The sequence below is a fragment of the Martes martes genome, assembly GCF_963455335.1.
Source record: "Martes martes genome assembly, chromosome: 7".
Lineage (NCBI taxonomy): Eukaryota > Metazoa > Chordata > Mammalia > Carnivora > Mustelidae > Martes > Martes martes.
Genome location: NC_137894.1, coordinates 134,091,738 through 134,114,982, shown reverse-complemented (window position 1 = coordinate 134,114,982; position 23,245 = coordinate 134,091,738). Strand labels below are relative to the sequence as shown.

Below are 23,245 nucleotides of genomic sequence, written 5' to 3'. Positions count from 1 at the left end.
TCTCTGCCTAATTGTGATCTCTCTCTCTCTCTCTCTCTCTCTCAAATAAATAAATAAATGAATAAAATCTTTTTTAAAGAAAAGATTTTATCTTTGTGATGGAAGCAGCTTGGACACTATCTGATGTCAGCTCCATATCCAGCGTAGGGGGTTTTGATACTCTATTCCTTAGATGATGAGCCAGCCTTTGTGCCTGTATTTTTCTAGAAGGATCCTTTTTTTTATTTTTGAGGGACAAGAGGAGAACAAATCTAATTGTTAGAAATGTCTTAATATTGAGGCAAAATCCCCCTTCTTTCGGTATGCATTTAACATCCAGGACCTGCCCTTGGAACAACAGGGAAGTCCGTCCTCTCTCCTCTGCCTCATGAAGGTCTGTCAGACATTTAAAGATAGCACCTATGTCTCCCCTCAGGTTTCTCTTACATAAGCCAAGTAATCTGGGTTGGTCGGAGCTTTTCTCCTGTGACAGGTCTCAGACTCCGTACTGCTCTCTTGCCCTCCTCTGAGAATCCTGGCGTTTTGTCAATGCCACATCGAAAACACGGGGCCCAGACAGAACACAGCATCCCACGGGACATCAGTGCCACATTGTTCCATTGGTCAGGACTCTGTGCTTGAATCTGAAAAGCTTGAGCTTGCTTCAGCCCTACAGCAGCCATATCACGGTTTGTATCTGTCCAGCTCAAGCGCCTAGGTATCATTGTTACGCAGCCCGTGGTTAAGGTAGCTCTCCCATCTTCTTCTGTGCGGTTGATTTTCTTTCACTGAGATACAGAACTTTCTAATTTTCCTGGTTCTGTTTCACCTTCGTTTTCCACCCATCCATTGAGCTGGTCCTGATCATGTCATCCAGTGTGTCACGAACTGTGCTTCCCAGCTTTAGCCTTTCTCTGACTGGCCAGTTCCCACAACTGTGCCATTTCTACCTTCTCTTCTTTGCCTTGTGGTCCACTGGTCTCCACTCTCGTATCTTAACTTAAATTGTTGGATTTGCACAGATACTTATTTTCTTATACAGTTGTGAGGATTCTCTGCCTCTTTCTATGGATCTGTCTCTACTGAGCAGCAGATTTCATGTAGTTGTCATAGTCTGTTGTTACCTACTGTTACCCCATCCCGCCAGGTCTTGGTGATTTCCATGAAATTTATTTATCTCCTTGTTCTTGTTTATTACTGCTACTTTTAAGCACAGTGTCTAATGTACCGATATTCCATAAGTATTATTTATGACTAATCTTTTTTTTTTAAAGGTTTTATTTATTTATTTGACAGACAGAGATCACAAGTAGGCAGAGAGGCAGGCAGAGAGAGAGGAAGGGAAGCAGGCTCCCCGCTGAGCAGAGAGCCCGATGTGGGGCTCGATCCTAGGACCCTGGGATCCTGACCTGAGCCGAGAGCAGAGGCTTTAACCCCCTGAGCCACCCAGGTGCCCCTATTTATGACTAATCTTAAGAAGTATTTGCCTTCTCTTTTAGGCTGTGAGGATATCATTGCTGAGAACATCTCACTAGATACCTTAATTGCCATCCTCAAGTGGAGCTCTCATCCATATGGCTCTAAATGGGTGCATCGACAAGCTTTACATTTCCTCTGTGAGGAATTTTCCCAGGTCATGACTTCGGATGTTTTTTATGAACTCAGCAAAGACCATCTGCTCACTGCTATCCAGTCTGACTACCTACAGGTAATCATTTATACACCTGTCAAATTCATTGTCATCCATGTGTGCACCGGGAAACCCACCTACACTCTATTATTCTCCCATCTAGGGAGATCAGCCCACCCAGGGATGCCTCTTCAGATGTGTACAGGAAAAGCCTTCTGGCTCTCTGGCCCTTCATGCACCTGCTACTGTGACTCAACATTGTGAACAAGCCCAGGTCCCAGCCAACTACACCAGAGGGGTTGGGGCAGTAGGCAAGGTCAGAAGCATATCCCAACAGAGATTGTCTTGGCTTCCATTAATTCACTATAACAATTTCTTGTTTTGGGTGGAGTGTCAGATACTTAGACGGTAGACAGTAGCTTAAGCAGCACAAAGTAAGAATAGTATTCAATTTCTAATCTACTCAAATGCTTATAAAAATTCAGTGTATTTGTCTTATCAGAATATAATAATGTTTTCAACTAATTTTTAATCAGTAATTTTTAACAGATTCTTCTGTCATTGACTTATATGTCAATCTAATTTGGTAATTTAAACTAACAGCAAATTTAAAATACTACAAAAAATACTTTGAAGTAACATACGCTCAAGTTTAATTAGTTTGCCATTGGTTGTATGAATTTTATGGCAAAAACTATATAACAGTTTTAATGTTATAAAAACATAAACCCTTTGAGTCATTACCTATTTCTTTCTATTTGTGCTAGGAAAATAATAAAATGTTTCCATCCCAGTAAGAAATTCAGTGAAGAGTTAAATAATCCACTTAGCATCTGTGCTTTGATTGCAGTACAAATGTTGTTGTAATTGGATTTGATTTATTTAGGATCTCTGTTCATTAACCTCATTTCATTGTCCCGATCCAGACTGCGTGCATTATGGGGGTTAGGATTTGTCAGTTCTCTCGGATTATTGTCTTTAGAAAGCTTTGCATTTCTATTTAGAAAGTAAAAGCCTTGGAGAGTAGCCTAGATTTGCACTGAGATTTTCAGTAAAGTACAAAGAAATGAAGGGCACCTTGCCATTTCACAGACTGCTGGAGGGGCCCTTCACCAGTCAGTAGGATACATTGTGCAGAGTGTAGTGTCTCTGCCAAAACAAGTTGCCGTACCTGTGTCTTCTGTTCCTGCAGGAGATCGTAATCACTAGGTATCTGTATACTTTTATTTTCATCTATTTATCTCTACCTGTCCCAGGAAGAATTTAAGGCACCTGTATAGAGACCATATAGTAGAATAAAATAACTTTAAAATAGGTGAAGAGAATAGGAAAAAGAAAAAATAAAGGTGAAAACAAGAATAAAAAATTTAGTTGGCGCCGAGAGATAGGTTACTGGACACGTACGAAGCGGTCGTGTGTTTGCTGCTGGTGGGCTGCAGCTTTTGTGGAACATCTCAGCCAGCCAGTGGAGAGGGGAAGCTGTTGGGCTGCACACTGCGTGTACGTTATGACCTAGGAAAAGTGAGTAATGAAATTTGCCATTTGTCTAATTTCACTAAAATAAATGTAAGCCATTTCTTATTTTAGGCAAGTGAACAAGATATCCTCAAGTATCTGATTAAATGGGGTGAGCATCAGTTGATGAAAAGAATAGCTGACAGAGGTAAGTTCCCAAAGTTAGCGTATACTGTTAAGTTTCTAATCTGGAGACATGCTGTGTGTCCATCTCAACAATAACCACTATGGCCTGGTGAGAACAGAAGTTTTCACAGTCCATAACATCCCTAGTGGAGAAGGGTATACTTTGTTAGAAATAAATATACCAGAAAATTTTATTTTACAACGTTAAAAGGGTACTTTTCATGTTATCTATGTGCTTAATAATGTTTACTCATTTATAGAAGTATTAGAATGAAATTTTTCATTCAGTGATTTTCCTTTAAAGCGTATTGATGGAAATGCTTAGGAATTAGATAGTGGTGACGTACATATAACATTTTAAATATACTAGAAGCCACTGACTGAATTGTACATTTTAAAATGGTGAGGTTTGTGTTATGTCAATTTTATGTCAATTAAAAAATATATGACTACCCCCCCCAAAAAAGCCCATTTGTTTATTTTTAAATTTTGTGGAAGGTAAAGGAAAAATAATGCTTTTGAATGGCTTCCAACTGGGGATATTGCAGAAGAGGTGGAGACTGATCTTATAATGCTCCTTCCCTCATAGAATGTTGTGTTCCTCCATACAGCAAGCCCAAATCAAAACATTTCTTTTCAAAACATTTTAATCAGAAAAATTAAATACAGATTTTCCTTTCCTGTCATCCTTTGATCTCTTTTTTAGATCTGTTTTACATATCATGAAGCTCACCTATTGAAAGGGTTCAAGTCAATGATAAATTTTTAGTGCATTTATAGAGTTCTGTCACATTTCAAGATAATAAAAATTTCAAGCTAAACCTGCCTTTCAAGACATCTAATTTCTCCTGCTAATTTATTTCTCCATGGCCTACAAAAAAAGCTTTTAGCAGTTCTCAGATGTGAATTGTTTTTAATACTAAAGCCACTGCTGTTAATTTGGGACTTTTTGAAATGCCAGTATACCATCTATCCTTATTTGCAGATTCTGTATTTGCAAATTCACCTACCTGCTAAAATTTACTTCCAACCCCCAAAACCAGTACCCATGTACTTTCATGGTCCATTGCAGACTTGCTCAGAGTGACAAAAAATTTGAGTCCCCTGATGCACGTGTTCTCAGCTTCAGGTGGAACCAGGGTGACAGTCTGCCTTCTTATACTTCTCATACTGCAAACAAGTGTCCTTTTCAGTCTATTCAAAATAGTGCCGTGTTTTTCATATTTTATGGGTTTGTGTTTTGGGGTTTTTTTTTTTTGTTTTTGGGGGGGTTGGTTTTTTTGTTTTTGTTTTTGTTTTTGTTTTTTTTTTTTATCTTTTTTTGATCTTACTGATCAAACTGGCCTCCCATTGTAACTTTTAGTACTGTGTGATGTTTCCAAGCACAGGAAGGCTGTGATGTCCCTTACACAAAAACCAGGAGTTAAATAAGCTTATTCAGATAAGAGTGACAGTGCTGTTGGCTATGAGTGCAGTGTTCGTGAATCAACAATATATAGTAATACGGTGTCTTTAAACAGAAACACACATAAAACAAGGTTATGTCTTGATCGGCTAATAAAACTGTTGTGACCGGAGACTCACAGGAACCTAACCCTGTGTTTCTCATAGGAGCAGTGGTTCAGTATTTGCTAATTGTTTACACTGACCTTATAGAATAGGACTACTCCAACAAGAATTAATTGTATATAATGCTACATAATCCTTATAGGCCATAGGCTTGTTCACTGATGTAAGGTTGGTAATGAGGGAGTGTCATATTTATTTTGGACAAATAATGAGCATCCTTGATAAGATTTCCCTTAAAATATATAGTTTCCTGATGGGGTTAGAACAGAAGGCTCTTCCCCAGGGATGAGAAGGAACCGAAGCACCTCAGGCTACGCTTTTCCGTCACCTTCATAAAAAGGGTTCTGCCCTAACCTGTTACATATTTGGAAGTTTTATGTAAGATTTCATTTGAAAACAGGATGCCACTATTTTAAGGGGAAAATTTTTTTGAAAAGCAGCGCTTTGTATAAGTATGAAGCCAAATCATAGCAAGGCAAGGGAAAATTTCCACATGCTTGCAATAATTTTATCTTGAATGATGCCAGAAAAAACTTAGCTTCTCAAAAAACAATTATTTCTTCTCTCTGTATCCATGTGTCTATCACATGATTTAAGGGAAATACCTATTTGCCTATAGAATGCTTGCAAAAATATAGCACTTATATTTAGGAATTTAAAGATTTTTTTAAGAAAAAAAATACAGCGAAAAAAAATATATATATAGCCCCTAGATTATAGACATGATTAAAGATTCCCAAAATTTTAGTAATTTCTCTTTTCCACTCAATGTTTATAAGTTATATGTACTTCAGATCTTCTCCTTTCACTGATACCTAATGAAGAAAACCTTTACTCTCTGCCCTAGACAGTGGGAATATATTGCATGTCAGAGATCTAAGTGTTCACTTTTATGCAGCAACCTTCCCATATTATAGAAATTTAGGAGACTATCACAAAAATCAAAGTTAAATACAGTACACATTAAGTTTTGCTGCTTGAGATACCAGGTAATTAATATCTTACTAAATTGCTGGTAAACAATGGTAGCCTAGTGAGTATACTGATAACACACAGTGACAAATGCCACTTGCTCTGTAATGCCTTAATTGTACTAAAAACTGGTCACAGCCGTTAGAAAGCTTAAGAAGCCTTTGGTCAAACTAGATTTTAATAGATTGTCATCTTTTCTCCTTTGAGTTAGTATGTGGAAAAGAATTCTTTATTTTTTAATGCAAAACAATCAAAAAAAGTTATCCTACTGTTGATATCATGCTTTGTCTTTGTCAAAGAAGATCTCTAGTAAGTAAACTAAGACACAAAAGTAATTTATAATCCTTTTTAAAGCAGATGCACTTAAGTATATAGCATGTTACCAAAAGTGTAACTAGAGAAAAAAGTTTGAAAATTTGGATTTGGTTGAAGACTTTTGTTTTCTGTCTCATAGAGCCAAACTTACTGAGTGGCACTGCCCATAGTGTGAACAGAAGAGGCGTAAAAAGACGAGACCTAGACATCGAAGAGCTTAGAGAGATCCTTTCTTCTCTCTTACCATTTGTGCGAATTGAACACATCTTACCTATTAACAGTGAAGTCCTAAGTGATGCAGTAAGTGCCTTTCTTCATTTGTCTCTTTCACTAAAAGAAAATGCACCAAAATGTACAGGTTTATCTTTTTTTTTTTAATCATTGTACATAATTTCTACTAATAGAGTATTGTAAAATGTGAAGTCCATGAGGACAGAGACAGATCTGTGCTCTGGGCCATGGTGTGCTGATCACTGACCCAAGTAAAGGTTCGGTGAGTCAGAGTTCAGTGGGTATAGAGTATTAACTTTTGCAAGAAGATCGTCTAGGGGGAGTCACTTCAGCCACTTTTCAGTGAGATCAGGTAGATCCTATTCAAAAAGAAAGGGTGGAGATTACCTCTGGAGACTTTTCAAACACAGCAATAAATCAGGGAGCAAAAAAGGAGATTGGTTCAATGTGAAAAGGATGACTGAATCTTATGATCGTATTTCAGTTAAAAATTAATGGAGCTTGGGGCGCCTGGGTGGCTCAGTGGTTAAAGCCGCTGCCTTCGGCTCAGGTCATGATCCCAGCGTCCTAGGATCGAGCCCCGCATCGGGCTCTCTGCTCGGCAGGGAGCCTGCTTCCTCCCTTCTCTCTCTGCCTGCCTCTCTGCCTACTTGTGATCTGTCTGTCAAATAAATAAATAAAATCTTTAAAAAAAAAAAAAAATTAATGGAGCTGATCATATTACGTTCATAGTTTTGTCAAGTGAATTTTTTAAACTAATAGAATTCTTCAATTAATGGATGCAAAAAATAAATATTATAAATATTATTTCTACACGCATTGGTTTATAACTTTAAAGCAATGCTTACAGACATCATCATAGTTTTTTCAGCTGCTCAGAAACATAAGTCATCTGGAAGAAACTGGATAAGAATTTTTTCATTGTGTACAAGTGCTTTATTTATGTATTTATTTATTTCCTTTCCAAGTTTTTGTTGAAATTCCGGTTAGTTAAAATACAGTGTAGTATTCATTTCAGGTGAGGAATTTCATGATTCATCACTTAAATACAACACCCAGTGCTAGTGGCAAGTGCATTCCTTAATCCCCAGCATTTATTTCACCCATCCCCCCTCTCACCTCCCTGTTGGTAATCATTAGTTTGTTCTCTGTAGTTAAGAGTCTGTTTCTTGGTTTTCCTCCCCACCGCCCCCCACCGCCAGTGTTCATTTGTTTGATAAGAATCTTTTTTAAGTTCTCTAAAGAGAACATAATGAAGGAGGGATAACCCTTCCAGAATTTAAAATATATTTTAAGGGGCACCTGAGTGACACAGTCGGTTAAGTGTCTGCCTTCTGCTCAGGTCATGATCCTGGGGTCCTGGGATCGAGCCCCACATTGGGCTCCCTGCTCAGCAGAGAGCCTGCTTCTCCCTCTCCCTCTGCCTCTCCCCCTGCTTGTCCTCTCTTTCTCAGTCTCTCAAATAAATAAATAAATAAAATCTTTAAAATATATTTTAAAACTCTAGGGGTGTCTGAGCCTGTCTGGCTCAGTTGGTTAAGTACACAATTCTTGATCGCAGGGTCCTGAGCTCAGATCCCCACGTTGGGCCTAGAGCTTGCTTTAAAAAACAAAAACAGGGGCGCCTAGGTGGCTCAGTGGGTTAAAGCCTCTGCCTTCGGCTCAGGTCATGATCCCAGGGTCCTGGGATCAAGCCCCGCATCGGGCTCTCTGCTGAGCGGGGAGCCTGCTTCCCCCCTTCTCTCTATGCCTGCCTCTCTGCCTGCTTGTGGTCTCTTGTCTGTCAAATAAACAAGTAAAATCTTTAAAAAAAAATAAAAATAAAAAAAATAAAAAACAAAAACAAACCAAAAAACACCACTCTAACTTGTAATGCTAGCAAAACAGGCAAGACAAAATAGCCCAGAAAAAGATCCTTATTAATTATATAAAAATTAAACATATAATAATCTATCAGAAATCAGTGAATCATTGTGGTGCTGGACTAGCTGGTGAGCTGAGGGAATTTCTTTAAAGTTAAACCTTCATTTCACTTGCACACAAAATTAATCCCTGTTAGATTACAGAATTAAATATTAAATTGAAACATGGAAAAAGTAGAAGAAAATAATTAAATATTTATTATACTTCTGATTAGAAAAAATGTTCAGTCTAACTAGTAATCACACACACCAAAGAAGGCAAAACAAAGCTGTAAGTTACTATTTTTTTCACCTATTAAGTCAGTATTTTTTTAAATAATATTACCACCCCATAGGAGAACTATAACTGATACATTAGTAGCATGGTCCTTAAATATTCGGGAACCACTTAAATGTGTAACAACAGAAAAAATAAACTAAACTATAGTACGACTACTCAACAGATTTGCTGCCCTGAACAGTGGTTATAAAGGCTAATATAGCACCACGAAAAATGCTAATGATGGAATATAATTTCAGAAAGAAGAATACAAAATAATGCATTTTTATGTGTTCTAGAATTCAGTTTTGTAAAAATCCATTTGAAAAAGACTGGCAGGAAATATATAAGCATTATTACAGTTGGAGTAGATTAGAGTTAGGAGTTTTTCTCTGTTTTCTAAATACTATCTAATGCTGTATTTTATTAGTTAAAAACAATTTTTACTGGGCGCCTGGGTGGTTCAGTCAGTTAAGCGTCTGGCTTTGGCTCCGGTCACGGTCCCAGGGTTCTGAGATCGAGCCCCTCTACATCAGGCTCCCTGCCTAGCGGGGAGCCTGCTTCTCCCTCTCCCTCTGCCCCTCCCCACTGCTTGTACGTGCACGCATGAGATCTCTCTCTCTCTCATGCTCTCTCTCAAATAAATAAGTAAAATCTTTTAAAAAACAAAACCTGGGACACAAACCAAATTGAGCCCTGAATTTGGTTTAGAAAAATAATTTAGAACTTTGGTTTAGTAGACTTAGAAAATACATGCTTCACCCAGAAGTCCCCAGTGAAAGTTTGCTAATAATAATGGCTGTTAAGCATAAAACGCTCTTGGTGTGTGGTGAGCACTGTGCTGAGTGCATTACCTGCATTACCATCATTAATCCTTAGAACCGCCTAAACAAGCTGTAGGTGCTTGCTTTATTTTCTCCTAGCACAGACAAGAAAACAACAGGGCCTCCACATTTAGTCAGTCATGCAGTGTTCCGTCTCCAAGGCCATCTGGGAGCCCTTAAAGTGAGGTCCAGTTAAAAGGACATGTCCGTGGCCACGTGGCTGTTAAATGGGAGTTAGGGATTTGTGTCCCATCTGCCTCCCCTAAAGCTCCTTGTCCCTAACGACCAGGCAGACCACCTGCATCCTTGTACTGTAGATATAGGCCCAAGAAGATGTTCTTGTTTTGTCTCGTGGAGGGTGGGGTGGAGATGGAATCCGTTTCTAGACGAGTAAGGGAAAAAATAGAAATTGGTTTTCATTAAAAGTTCTGAAAACTAGTCCAACTCATTCTATTTTTAATTACTATAGCTCTTGTTTTAAAAGTATCATTCCTCTGTATAGAGGAAAGTGGTGAATTATAGTACCTTTTTATTGCTGAATCCTTTAAATATTCTTAAACATTTGGAGTATTTTGAAATTTCACATATATTCCTGAATTTTCATGATTTAGAGGTATAGTTATTTTTTTATCTTAGTAGTAACCTAGGTCTACACAAATCTCTAGTTCATCTAAAAATAATTTTTTTCAAGATGAAAAGAGGCTTGATTAGTACTCCTCCATCGGATATGCTTCCTGCAACAGAAGGTGGAAAATCAAATGCCTGGTTACGGCAAAAAAATGCTGGAATATATGTTCGACCTCGACTGTTCTCTCCCTATGTGGAGGAAGCAAAGGTAACGAAAATCATTTTAAGATATTAGAGTACATTTTACAAACTATAAGCACAAAGATACTCATTTTGATATTGTAAACATATTTAGAAATTGCCTAAATACCCAGTAATAGGGAAAGTGAAAGTAAACTCTAGTTCAACTACTCACGGGAGTAGTTGTCTGAAATGTTTAATTATCAAGCATGTTCTTATAACTTAGGTCATGTTGAATTGCATCTTACATTTTTCTCCTCTTAGTTGCATTGCAAATTGTTAATTTGGGGAAAAAAATAAATTTTGCTGAAATAATAGTATTTTGTGATCTTCAAGATGGGAAAAATGTTCTGAAAGAAGATTGCACACATTTTGTCTTTCTTAAAATAGAGAAATGACATGGTTTCTTATAATGTGTTTCTGTAATGGCTGATCATTAGAAGTTATGTTTAGTTTAGAATAAGTGCACAAAACTAAGATAAAATTTCAGGCTTGTTTAAGTAAATTGTGTATTATAATACGAAGAACTCCAAGAAAATATGGTAATGTGACAATGGAATACTGTGATGTTTATTAGCTGTATTTGGCCATTAGAACTTTGGGATGGCCTTTTGAGGAACTGACTATTTGAAAGTCAGAAATCACCATTAAGTTTAGTGAAACAAATTAACGGCAAAACATTGTGTTTCAGTATAGAATTAAGTTACCTTAATTTTTTTCTCATTTTGATTGTCAGAGCTTAGGAGAGGCCTTTACCAAAGGCTTCTGGTGATAAAATGTCTGTAATAAATGACCCTGTATTCTGCTCTCTCAGAATGGGGCAGCGGGGAGCTAATCAAATAGTCCTCCTGGGACTTCCCTGTTCTCTGACAGCTGAACCCAGACTTAAGTAGAAAATTGCCCCCGGGAAATGTGGGAAAGATTTATACATTACATCATTTTGGCCACCCTGTGGTTTGTTGAGATTCATCTGAAACTAACTTAAAAATTGGGTTTATATATAGCTCTGTTGAATTTAAAATCGATCTTCAGTATTTTGTATTTTGAGCATTTCTTGCTGGATCTGATATTTAGCAATGTATAGATTGTTTTTATAGTAACTTTAGGTATAACTTCCTTCTGGCTAATTTTATACCTTCCTTCAAATTTTGAATACTTTAATTAAAAGCAAACAATTGGAAGATGTTTATTTCTTTCCAAAGATAATACGGAAAGATTCTTTAAAAATTAAAGAGGTAGGAGTTCTTTCTCCTTTCACTATTAATTTTAGCTTCATGCACTGAAAACAATAAATTAATTCCTGTTTTATATGATGAAGGCCCAAACATGATTTACAGAGATGAGTTAATACTGAACTGTTATTTCAGTCAGTGCTGGATGAGATGATGGTGGAGCAAACAGATCTTGTGCGTTTGCGAATGGTTAGAATGTCCAATGTGCCAGACACACTTTACATGGTCAACACCGCCGTGCCACAGTGCTGTCACATGATGAGCCACCAGCAGATCAGCAGTCACCAGTCAAGCCCTCCTTCAGTCGTAGCCAATGAAATTCCAGGTGAGACGGCAGCCTTCTGTCAGACATTTATATTTAAATGAATAATCTGATCTTTTTTTTTTTTTAAAGGATTTATTTATTTATTTATTTGACACAGAGAGAGAGAGAGACAGTGAGAGAGGGAACACAAGGGGGAGTGGGAGAGGGAGAAGCAGGCTCCCCGCTGAGCAGGGAGCCCGATGTGGGGCTTGATCCCAGGACCCTGACACCATGACCTGAGCCGAAGACAGATGCCCAACGACTGAGCCACCCAGGCGTCCCTAATCTGATCATTTTTGTAGCCTTTTTATATGTGCTAATTCTCTCCACTTTCCAATATCCATTATGCATTGTTCTCATTAAAGAATTAATACTTAATAAGCTAGGTTTTTTGGTTTCATATTTTATTTTCCAGTAACAGGTGTGTACAGATTCCCAGTTAGCCCAGGGTTTCTCAACTTTGGCCGTCTTGACACAATTCTTTGTTGAGGGGGCTGTCCTGTGCACTGAAGGGTGTTCAGCAGGATCCTGGGCCTATTCCTAGTAGCCAGTAGCATGCACAAGCGCGCACACACGCACATACACACACACTCCTTTGTGACAACCTTTTGGAAACATTTTTGTGTTTCTAGACATTGCTAAATGTGTTCTTTGGGGGCAAAATCACTTCCTGTTGAGAACCCCTAGTTCAACAGAATTCAGATTTTTCATCACCATAAAGCATCGTTCACATAAGACTCTTTCAGGAGAGTTATAAACTTGTATGTTTGAGTCTAGACATATGCTCCCAAATGTGATCGCTGTTGGTTTCCTAGAGATTCATCCAGCTTCCCAGAATCTGCTCTATGAATTCTGTTCTAGCAAAGGCTTCTGTCATGACATTGAGGATATTGCCCATAGTTAGAGATATAACTGCTATGTCCAAAATTTTCTAAGCATCGTTAATGTTGATTTTAACCAAAGGACTCAAGTGTCAGTTTTTAAGGTAAGAAAATCCACAGTGATCTGGGGGTCAGAAATTTTATAGCTCTAGCCAGTTACTACTTCAAGATTTTAAAAACATCAGAGAACTATGACGTTGTTAGAAATGGCACCATTCATCTTCTGCTTGTAAATGTTTCAATTAAGGACAAATAAAAGAATAACAGAACTTTTAATTGAACATGTACATTTTATTCTGGGACTAATGTCTAATCGACTGTTGGCCTTATCCAGTCTGGCCACTACGGACAATATACTGACCATCATTTCTTTAAAGTATACACCAGACAACCGTGGGAAGAGAAATATTACTGGAGCTGATTGGTACAGATATTGAAGCTATGGGTCATTGGCCCGGTTTTTATCAGCTTGAGTTAATACAGTTGAATAGTAGCATAATTTAATCTTAGGACTGAACCTAAAAAGCCCAGAGATGTTCACAATTAAGTATGTTCAGAAAAATAAGGCATCTTTGTTGTCTTACTTAACAAGGCCTCGTCCTGTTCTGGTGTTATCTGATCCTTCCCTCTTCCTTGCTCACCTCACTCTGAAGGAAGGCCGTATAGCTTATTGGAGAAGATGCCAATAAGGCTCATGTCCTGGCTTTGCCACTTTATTTGTGTGACTTTTGACAAAATAATCTGCTTCCCTGAGCATTAATTTCCTTGCCTACAAAATGGATATAATCTCTCCTTTCTAGGGTTGTTAGGAAGATTTGAGGAAGTACCATGAGTAAGATGCTTAGGAGTTCACCAGGCACAAAGTTAAGCACTCAGTAAATGATAGCTCCGCTTTCCCCAGAAATCGTAGCCAGTCGCCAGTCTGGGCAGTTTGTCTCTTAGATATTTATAGATGGTGTCACCTATTCCCCAGCCCCCTCCCCCCAACTACAGCCTTAGTTCAGGTTCCTAACAGTGCTCCTGCCTCTTCCCTTACTCCCATTCTGGCGTTTACACCAGGGCGCTGCACACGTTTTTCTTGGAGGGCCATTATGTAGATATTTTAGGCTTTGATGGCTCTGCAGTCCCCATCGCAGCTGCTCAGCTGTGCCATCAGAAGCAGCCACAGATGCTACCAAAACAAGCGGGTGTAGCTGTGTGTCAGTAAAACTTTATTTACAAACGAGGAGGCAGGATAGATTCGTCCTCTGGGCTGTAGTTTGCCAACCCCTGCTTTACCCGGCTCTCAGAGTATGCTGACTCCCTCACTGCTGTCATCCTGTCATTCTCCTGCACAGGCAACTCGCGGTTGTACCCAAGATACAGTGTCAGTTCTTACCATGACATGCAGGGTCATTCGTGATCTGCTCTGACCCATCTTTCTCACCTTCTCTCTTCATACTCTTCCTGCTTGTACCTTTGATCCCTCAGCTACTAGTGGGGCCAGCTGCTCATGCCGTGCTATGTGTCACCTGCCTGGTTGACACGTGCCTGGTCCTTCTGCTTGAGACACAGGCTTTCACTCTACGTTCTTGACCTGCCTGGTTTTCTCTCCTTTTTCCAGACTCCACTCAGGGTTCCCCTTCTCTAGGCAGCATATAAATTACTGTTCCCAGGAAATTAAAATGCTATCAACAAAAGTACAAGAAGATTCTAATGCAGAACACATGCTCGCTTTCTTGTGCTCGGTGGCTGGTCTTGCATGCAGCTCCGGTATTTTGCGAACCAACGTTTTCTTCTTTCAGTTCCTCGTCTCCTCATTATGAAAGACATGGTCAGACGTCTGCAGGAGCTACGGCACACTGAGCAAGTGCAGAGAGCCTACGCACTCAACTGTGGGGAAGGCGCCACGGTCAGCTACGAAATTCAAATTCGAGTCTTAAGAGAGTTTGGTCTCGCGGACGCTGCCGCCGAGCTCTTGCAGGTGGGGATGACACTTGACTAGGTGAAATAGGAACCTTGATCATCATGCAGACAGAACTTCAGATCTCTCAAGGAGCCCTCGTGGCGTGCGTCTGTTTCTTAGCGCATTTCCTTTTGCTGCCTCGAGGCCCTGTGATAGCCGGAAGTCCTGTCCGCCGCACTCCATCTCCACACACCCCCACCCCGCCCCCAGTAGAGGCTGTGTGCGGGGTAGATGGAGCACACAGACTCTGGAGGGAGAGTTGAATTTACATCTTGGCTCTGCTGCTTATCAGTTAGTTAACTTGCGCCGACCACTCTGAGTATCCGTTTCCGTACCGGTAAAGTGGATATGGTGAAGATAAGAGGTGCCGTGTGGAAGCAGCTGTGTCTCTTGTGCCTAACAGGCCCACTAAAAGTTCACGGCGTGCATCCCCATCGAAGGTGAAAGAGGAAGTAGAAAATTCTGAGCCTCCACTGCTCTCTGTCCCTCTTTGGGTCTCTAGATTTCAGGTTGTGGACTACGACCAGACCTGACATATCTGCCAGGTGCCCCTCTTCTTCTTCTCTCCTCCTCCAGATGATAAGACATTTTTTGCATGATGTTACAAATCCTGTAAGCATGAGAATCAGGGAATGAATGCTTTTCTTTTTTTTTTAACGAGCAGGGGAAAAAAACTCGTTTCTTACCAAGTACCAGAGCTGTAGCATCGGTTTTGCAATGAAGGAAGAACGTGTAAAGTAGTCCGTTCACAGCCGCGAAATCAGAGCCTAAAATAAAATTTAATTTTGTCTGGTCAAGTGATTGAGTGTTTTTTGCCACTGACTCCAGGCTTGTTTAGCCTGAGTCTTCAAAGGGGAGAGCGGTGTGGTGTTGGCAGGGCAGCAGGCTGGTTCTGATTTTCATTTTTTGCTGTGGTTTCCAACCCTGAAATAGAGTCCTGTTTTCTATTCATTTCTTCCCCTGTTGCTGTTCTAAATTGTATCTTCGTTTGATATCTTAACATGTATAAAAGTGCTGCAAGTATTCTTATATAATGTTTAACAAAATACTAATCATATTGACTTACATGTAACAGGAAAGGATGAGTATTTTACAGGTTTTATTTCAGACAAAGTATAGATGTTGCGTCAGAAAATTCAAGGAGGATCCTCACTTGTATGCCCTTTCTTCCTTTGGCACTTAATTTTATTTTCTCCGCAAAGACACATTTGATTTAGGTTTTATTTCCTGCTTTTGCATTATCACATAATCTTGCAAGAGATTACCGGCCTGCTTGCTGGAATATTTAGTTACGAAGCTCTCCTTGATAGCCCTGTGAGAGGCTGGAGAGCCTCCACTACATCCTTTTGTGCTTTTATTAAAGTAATTTTTTCTTGGGCTTCTGGCCTAGAGGAATATATTGTGCCTTTTACTCTTGTTGAATGTGGTTTTCTTAGGATCTCACTTAATGCTCTCAGCCTCTAAATTTCTATCTAGGAAATTTGCTAATGTCCTTTTTGTTTGTTTGTTTGTTTTAAATCTTTCTTAGAATCCTCACAAGTTCTTTCCGGATGAACGTTTCGGGGATGAAAGTCCACTCTTGACAATGAGACAGTCTGGGAGATGTCGAGTTAACAGTACCCCCACTGCAGAAACCATGTTTACAGACCTGGACTCCTTTGTGGCCTTCCATCCACCCTTGCCCCCACCACCGCCTCCATACCACCCCCCAGCTACCCCAATCCATAACCAACTCAAAACAGGCTGGAAACAAAGACCTCCCAGCCAGCACCCTTCACGTTCGTTCTCCTATCCCTGTAATCATTCCCTGTTTCACTCCAGAACGGCCCCTAAAGCCGGCCCCCCTCCAGTCTACTTGCCAGGTGTTAAAGCAGCAGCACCTGATTGCACCAACACCACAGGACTGGGGAGACAGACCGTGGCCGTGGCCGCCGCCGCCGCCCCTTCGGCAGCAGCAGCATGTGAGAAACAAGTGGTAAGTTCGCACTTCACTAATTTACCTAAAATAAAATGTTCCTGGAATATTAGAAGCAATTTCCCTGACCCCAGGAGCCCTACGGAGACTCAGCAGTGCCCAGGAGTGTCACCAACAAGCTGGAAGCTTAGACTGCGGGGCTGTGGAAAAGAGAGAGAAGGAAAATGGAGCAGAGTGAGGGCGCTGGGAAGACACGGGGTACGCGTTGGGGTAGTTGGTACCTTCCTTGTCTTCGTGTTCATTGCAGGTACTCTGAAAGGGTGGCTTTACTGGGCAGTGCCAGTGGATGTTAGCAGTTTTGTGATGCTCCGTTCAAGCACATGTCTAGAATCTGCCCTCATTTCTATAGAATCTACTCTTCTACCAAATGCTTTGATGGGCCGGGAAGGGGAAGTTATTTATAGCTGTGTATACTGTCGGGAGCAATGTGGTGAAAGACTCCCCATTCAGAAAATGGACAGATGATCCATTGACAGATGCCTGGCAAGCTGCTGCATGAGAGCACCCATCTGACTGGGAGGCCCAGTAGCTGGCGTCAGTAGCTAGTAAACTAAGCAAGAACTCCTGGGTCGATTTTGCATTGTATTAGAGATTGAGTTTCTGTTTGTATAGTATCTTTGGAGAAAAAAAACAGTAGTGATCTTTTTTTTTATTATTTTTATTTATTTATTTGACAGACAGATCTCAAGTAGGTGGAGAGGCAGGCAGAGAGAGGGGAGGAAGCAGGCTCACCGCTGAGCGGAGAGCCCGATGCGGGGCTCGATCCCAGAACCCTGGGATTATGACCCGAGCCGAAGGCAGAGGCTTTAACCCACTGAGCCACCCAGGCGCCCCAACGGTAGTGATTTTTAAGCCCTCCTGCTCGTTCACACATTGTCAGTCGTCTTCAATAGAAAAGCAAACAATACATAGATTAGTTCAGGGGATCTTTATTAAAATATGACTTTTTGGACACTGTGGACTAGTGTACCCCTGGGGTCAAATTAATGATCCTTCCTTACCTTTGACCCTTCCACCCACTCTCCCTGCTGCTCCCCCCAGCCCCTTTAAAAAGAAGAAACAACAGAGATTGGTAGTGTTTGATAGGCCACATTTCCATCCTATTGGCTTTGTTGTCAGTTCCACAGTTTCAAAAGTTCTACTACTATTTATTTTAAATAAAATTCCCTTGAAAGGTAATTTATTTGTATGTTCATTGCAGCCTTTTTTTTTTTTTTAAGATGTTATTTTTAAGTAATTTCTATACCCACCACAGGGCTTCAACTCATGACCCCAAGATCAGGAGTCACACATTCCACCAACTAAGCCGGCCAGGCACCCCATTATAGTCTTGATTATAATAATGAGAAATTGGAAACAACCTTAATGTCAGCAGTGGGAGAATGGCTAAATAAGCCATGATTCAGCAATACAATGCAATAGTATGCTGTAATTTAAATAGTAATCTCAAAATTTAGTGACAGACTTATATATGTACTACATATTATGAAAATTAATATATGAACGGAGGGAAAAAAGTGAGAAAAATACCTCAAAATGTTAACAGTGATTATCTCAGTAGGGAAGATTAGTGGGTTTTTTGTTTGATTTTGGGGTTTTGGGCCTTTATGATTTTCTGCATTGTAACCATTCTTTTTTTTTCTTTTTTAAGATTTTAAAAATGCATTTATTTTAGAGAGCATGCAAGCAAGCAGGGGAGGGGGGAGAAGCAGAGGGAGAGAGGCAAGCAGGCTCTGCGTTGAGCCCGACATGGGGCTTGATCCCATGACCCTGAGGATACGACCTGAGCCATAATCAAAAGTCAGACCCTTAACTGACTGAGACACGCAGGTACCTGTATCATGTTATTCTTAAAAATAAGCCTGTATCACTTTTATAATGAGGAAGCAAAGCCAGTGAACATCATTTGTACAAAGAGGGAGTCCTGGCCTTTTCCTTTTAACCTCCCTTTTCTTATCTCTGTTTGCAGTGTACACAACCTGTGCTAAATGATCTAATGCCAGACATCGCCATGGGTGTGTCCACACTGTCACTCAAGGACAGGAGGCTTCCAGAACTGGCTGTTGACACAGAACTAAGCCAGTCTGTTTCGGAAGTAGGACCAGCGCCTCCCCAGCATCTGTCATGTGTTCCACAGAGGCATACACACACGTCTCGAAAGAAACACACACTAGAGCAAAAAGTCGATACTCGAGAAAATCAGCAGGAATATCCGGATTTCTATGACTTCTCAAATGCTGCTTGCAGACCTTCAACGCCTGCTCCTGGCAGACGCACGCCTTCCCCTTCGCAAGGTGGATACTTCGGTCCCGATCTGTATAGCCACAGTAAGGCATCACCAAGTGGCTTAAAGTCAGCCTACCTACCCAGCCAGACCTCTCCTAAAAAGCAGGAAGAAGCTAGGAGAGAATATCCACTTTCCCCTGACGGACATCCTCACAGGCAAAAGAACGAGCCAATCCACCTTGACGTTGTTGAGCAACCGCCCCAGCGGTCAGACTTTCCGTTGGCAGCCCCAGAAAATGTTAGCAACGGTCCAGCCCATGTCAGGGGACGAACAGCGGTAGAAACTGACTTGACTTTCGGGCTGACCCCCAACCGACCCTCACATCCCGCATGCAGCTCTGAAGCTCCGGAAGAGAGATCCGGTAGGAGACTGGCGGACAGCGAGTCCCTGGGCCACGGAGCTCAGCGAAATACCGATTTAGAAAGGGAAGATTCGATAAGCCGGGGAAGGCGGTCACCCAGCAAGCCAGACTTCCTCTACAAGAAGTCTGCCCTCTGAGAGCAACCTCCCAAGTCGTCTGTGCCTGAGATGTGAAACATCCCATTTTATGATGTAACCTGACAACTTAGAGACCAGTTTCTCGATGCCAGCTAACTCAGTTTCACATTATTTTATTCTCGTTTTTGTATATACATGTTTATGAGACGTGGCATGCTACGAGGGTTCTTTTGAATGCTGCATCTGTCTGTTTTGTGTTTGAACAGTTGTGTGGGGAAGCATTTTTAAGAGCAAGCAAGCTGGCACTTTTTTTTCTCCTCTTTACAAATGATGGGATTTTTTTGCACTTGTACATTTATTTTATCGGTATTGATTTTATATCAGTATGTCAAACTTTATTGCCACATTTAAAGGAACCGTATTTTCATACTTTTTGCATTTTACCTTTCATCTACCAGTTTCCACGTGCATCGGACTGCACACTAAGATGTATTTTCTTATGAAATAGTTCTGTGCTTATTTTTTAATTATAGAAATCCCAAAGAACAGCACATCAAAATGCTCCTCTCTCTTCGGTAATTGTTTTAGTTCAGAAATCTTCCTGCTCGATCTCCATAAGTCTAATATCATTCTTCCTTAACAAGTCCTGGGAGCTGGTCTTCATTCCTCCAGCGGGAGTCCAGTCAGGATCCTGACATGTTCTGGTTCGGTAAAGAACCGAAAGGAGCAAAGCCTTTTGTGCCCAGGCTGAAGCTATAGCTTTGTTCGGCATGTGGGCGCCGTCAGAATCCTGCCAATGCTGGTAGCGTGCGTTAGCGTAGAACTAGACGAGGTCCTCGAGACATTGGATTTCTTGGAATCCTGAGGCGTTAGAAATAGCAAAGTAACCTAAAGATTGCCCGATGGGATTTCTGGTTCTGAGCGTCGACTCTCCAGCTGAGACGGGAAATGACTGCTTGCTGCCTTCAGCTGTCTTGCTCTCTGTGGGAAAAAAAACAAAAGGGCTTCAGTCTTAACGGATGTCATTTGGTGTTTGTAAGCCTGTGTTTTCTTTTAAATGTTTTTCAAAGTTTGTCTGAATTTTGGTGTCCTAAAAATGTTGTAGAACACATAATCCTTTGTCACCAAAAAAGAAAAAGAAACCTTTTTTTTTTTTTCTCCCAGTGAAACACTACATGTCCTACTTGAACTCCACTGGGGACGCTGGTTTGGGATTTTACTGAACCACTGAGCACATGGGATCTTTTAAGATCCTCTCCCTTGGAAGGGCAATGTGTGAGCTAAGGACTGTTTTTTTTCTTACTCTCCAATGTAAATATATTAGTATTTGAGTTTTTAAATCACTTCAACATTATTTGAACATTCACTTTGTATTTTTACAAACACATACACACACAGCCGTAGCACTTAGAGGAAAAGGGCCTTGCCGAGCCTTCCCTCATGTGAAGGATGTCCGGGAGCCTCTTTTCTATGTCTGTATATATATATAAAACTATGACTCACTCACACTCACTCGAAAACTATGCAGGGCTCGGGAGCCTTCACAAGCTACCATATAAATGAATTACATGCACTTTTGAGTAAAGAGGTTTCTATTGGGCGCCAACAACTCTGATTTCTCCCGTAGCTGTAGTTTCTCTTTACAGTCTTTCCTACTTTACCCTGTGGATATACACTCAGGAATAATCAGACATTTTAAAAAATCCTAACAGTAGGTAGTCTCAGAGACGGGGAACATGTCAGTCTGTCTCCATACACCGGCCCACCGCTGCCCCGCGCTCTGCCTGCCTAGTTAGCTGCTGCTCGCGTGTTCGTCGGCGCTGGTGGTGTCGCGTGCTGAGCTCCAGGCCTCCCAGGGCGAATGCTCGTCCCCTGGGAGGTCGGCTGGCATCGCCTTTGAGTCTCCTTTTTTTAAAGATAGAAAAACATAGAGGACTCTGTGCTCATTTTTAGGAGGTTTGACTCTTTATAATAGATGATGGTGTCTTTTGAAGCCAACTTCAGTCTCTCTTCAGAAACAAAAATTGTTAATTCCATCATATTCCTCCCTGTGTATTTATATACATGTATCGACATGAATTATTTTGATACAGTTCTAAATTTCTATTCTGAATTCAGGCTGTACTGTGCTGGTACTGGAAATAAGGATGAGTAGAGCTGATTTGGGTGGGAAAAAGCTTTCTCATCTCTGACCTGTATTTTTTAAAATGTTAGACAAGAGCTGTTTGATGTCCTTTTCCTGAAAACTTATTAAAATACTCTTTCATATCCCCCAAACATACAAATAAGTGGCCACTGTTCCTACTTTAATTGATGAAGTTTGCTTTTAAGAATTTAGTAGCTGATCTGACTAAATTGTGCATAGAGTGGAACTTGCTTTAATCTGTGCGGCCGTGGACTGGTGTGACTTGCAGAGGGTAAGCAGGTGTGGCTTGTGTGTGCTAGGGTCGGCGCCAGTGGCCTTTGGCTGTATCTTGTGAAGTGTGGTGGCTAGGGTAGAGTGAATAGCTATGTGCCTCGGGCTTTGGAACCCACCTCTCCAACCTTCTGAACTGCTTATTGGGCATTAAGATTCTGTTAATGCCGTGCTAAGATAAATGTGAAGTCTGAGTAAGATTGGTCTTAGGAAAAAAAAAAAAAAAAAGGTATGTATAATATAAAATTTAGGCCACAGGACCTGGCATTTCACTCGGTTTAGAAATTTCATGAGAACCAAATCTCCAAATACCAGCTCTCCTCTTGAGGCCACAGACAATCAGGCCGTGAGACAATCGCCACCTTCGGTCGGTGCCCGCCATGCCGCGGTTTAGAGAACTACCGTTTCGCTCCTGGAGTGGGAAGAGAAGATCCATGTTTCTTCAAGATGCTGGTGGTCCTCTTCTTATATTTTTGTTTTAGTTTTGTGATTTTGATGGATCAGTTAAGTTCAGAGTCACCTGTGACTCGAAAAGAAATAGCACGGAAGGCAAAAACTATCAGTGAAAAGCAGCTGTTTCCGTTTTCCATGCACCATGGCCTTCCTCCCGTGCCCCGCTAGCTCCTTCTAGGCACACGCCCCTAGACCTAAGCTCTCCTGGCATTTCCAGAACCAGTTGGATTTTAAGGATTTTTAACAAGTTCTTTATATTTGAAACTTTTTGTAGAGCTCTCTGTGAAACCTTACCTAATTCTTGATTTTGCGTCCTCAACAAGTCTTATTACTATAATTGCCACCTCGTATTGGGTTTTCTCTTGACTGGTTGTTCACATCCTGGCAGCGGGCAGCCCTTGTCCATGTGAACGTGGGTGATGCTGCAGAGCGTGACAGGGTGCGGCGGGGGCCACGGGGGCTCACGGCTGACCTCGACGTGCAATGGTCTCTGCAGGGGAAGGGGGAACACTTCTCAGTTACTACACAGCAAAATAGGGATTTTCTTGTGTAATCCGCCTTTCAGGGGGAAACGTGTTTCATGAAGCACTTGTTTTGCAGTTCTGAAGCATTCGTGTTTTTACCTTAGGAACGAACTCAAAGGGAAATGTTTATTTGACTTCTTTTTTTTTTTTTTTTTTTAATTATTCTTTGGTTGACTTGCAGCTTTCTGTTGAAAGTTACTATTAAAGCAGCAGTGATGGGTGCTATTCCCGGTTCTGCAATGGTTTACTTTGTCTACTAAGTGGTTTACTTTCAAACCTCATTACACATAACCTGACTAAAAGCGTTACATCGCACACTAAAAGGTATTTTACTATTTTCCATTAACACTGTTGTGTGAACAATGTTTTATGAAATGTTAAGTTGTCCTTTTGTCCTATAGATTGCAATAGCTGTTTGGTAATTGTTTTATTGGCAAGTCTTGGGATTTCTTTTTTTCCTCCGCAAAACTCTCAAGACCATGTGTCAATCTTCCACATTCTTCTGAATATTATAATGCTGTGGCTATTTCTATAGAAAGATTCCTTGCAAGTGTGTGTCTTGACAATAACCTCTTGTTTGTGTGTTTACGTGGGTTCTAAGAGACACGATAAGCTCTGGAAGCTTCACGATGTACCTCCAC

General features: G+C 40.8%; 1 protein-coding gene across 2 annotated transcripts in view; it reads left to right on the top strand.

Moving 5' to 3' along the window:
* The window catches only part of BTBD7 (BTB domain containing 7), a 77,257-nt gene extending 55,419 nt beyond the window's left edge, over positions 1-21,838 (top strand). For both annotated transcript variants that reach the window (XM_080807643.1, XM_080807644.1), the window contains 8 exons: positions 1,479-1,687; positions 3,197-3,272; positions 6,246-6,406; positions 10,034-10,177; positions 11,517-11,706; positions 14,351-14,529; positions 16,040-16,486; positions 18,456-21,838. In XM_080807643.1, coding sequence (XP_080663769.1) covers positions 1,479-1,687; positions 3,197-3,272; positions 6,246-6,406; positions 10,034-10,177; positions 11,517-11,706; positions 14,351-14,529; positions 16,040-16,486; positions 18,456-19,271 — 2,222 coding nt within the window. In that variant the 3' untranslated portion in view covers positions 19,272-21,838. The remainder of the gene's footprint in view (positions 1-1,478; positions 1,688-3,196; positions 3,273-6,245; positions 6,407-10,033; positions 10,178-11,516; positions 11,707-14,350; positions 14,530-16,039; positions 16,487-18,455) is intronic.
* The last annotated feature ends 1,407 nt before the right edge of the window (positions 21,839-23,245 follow it).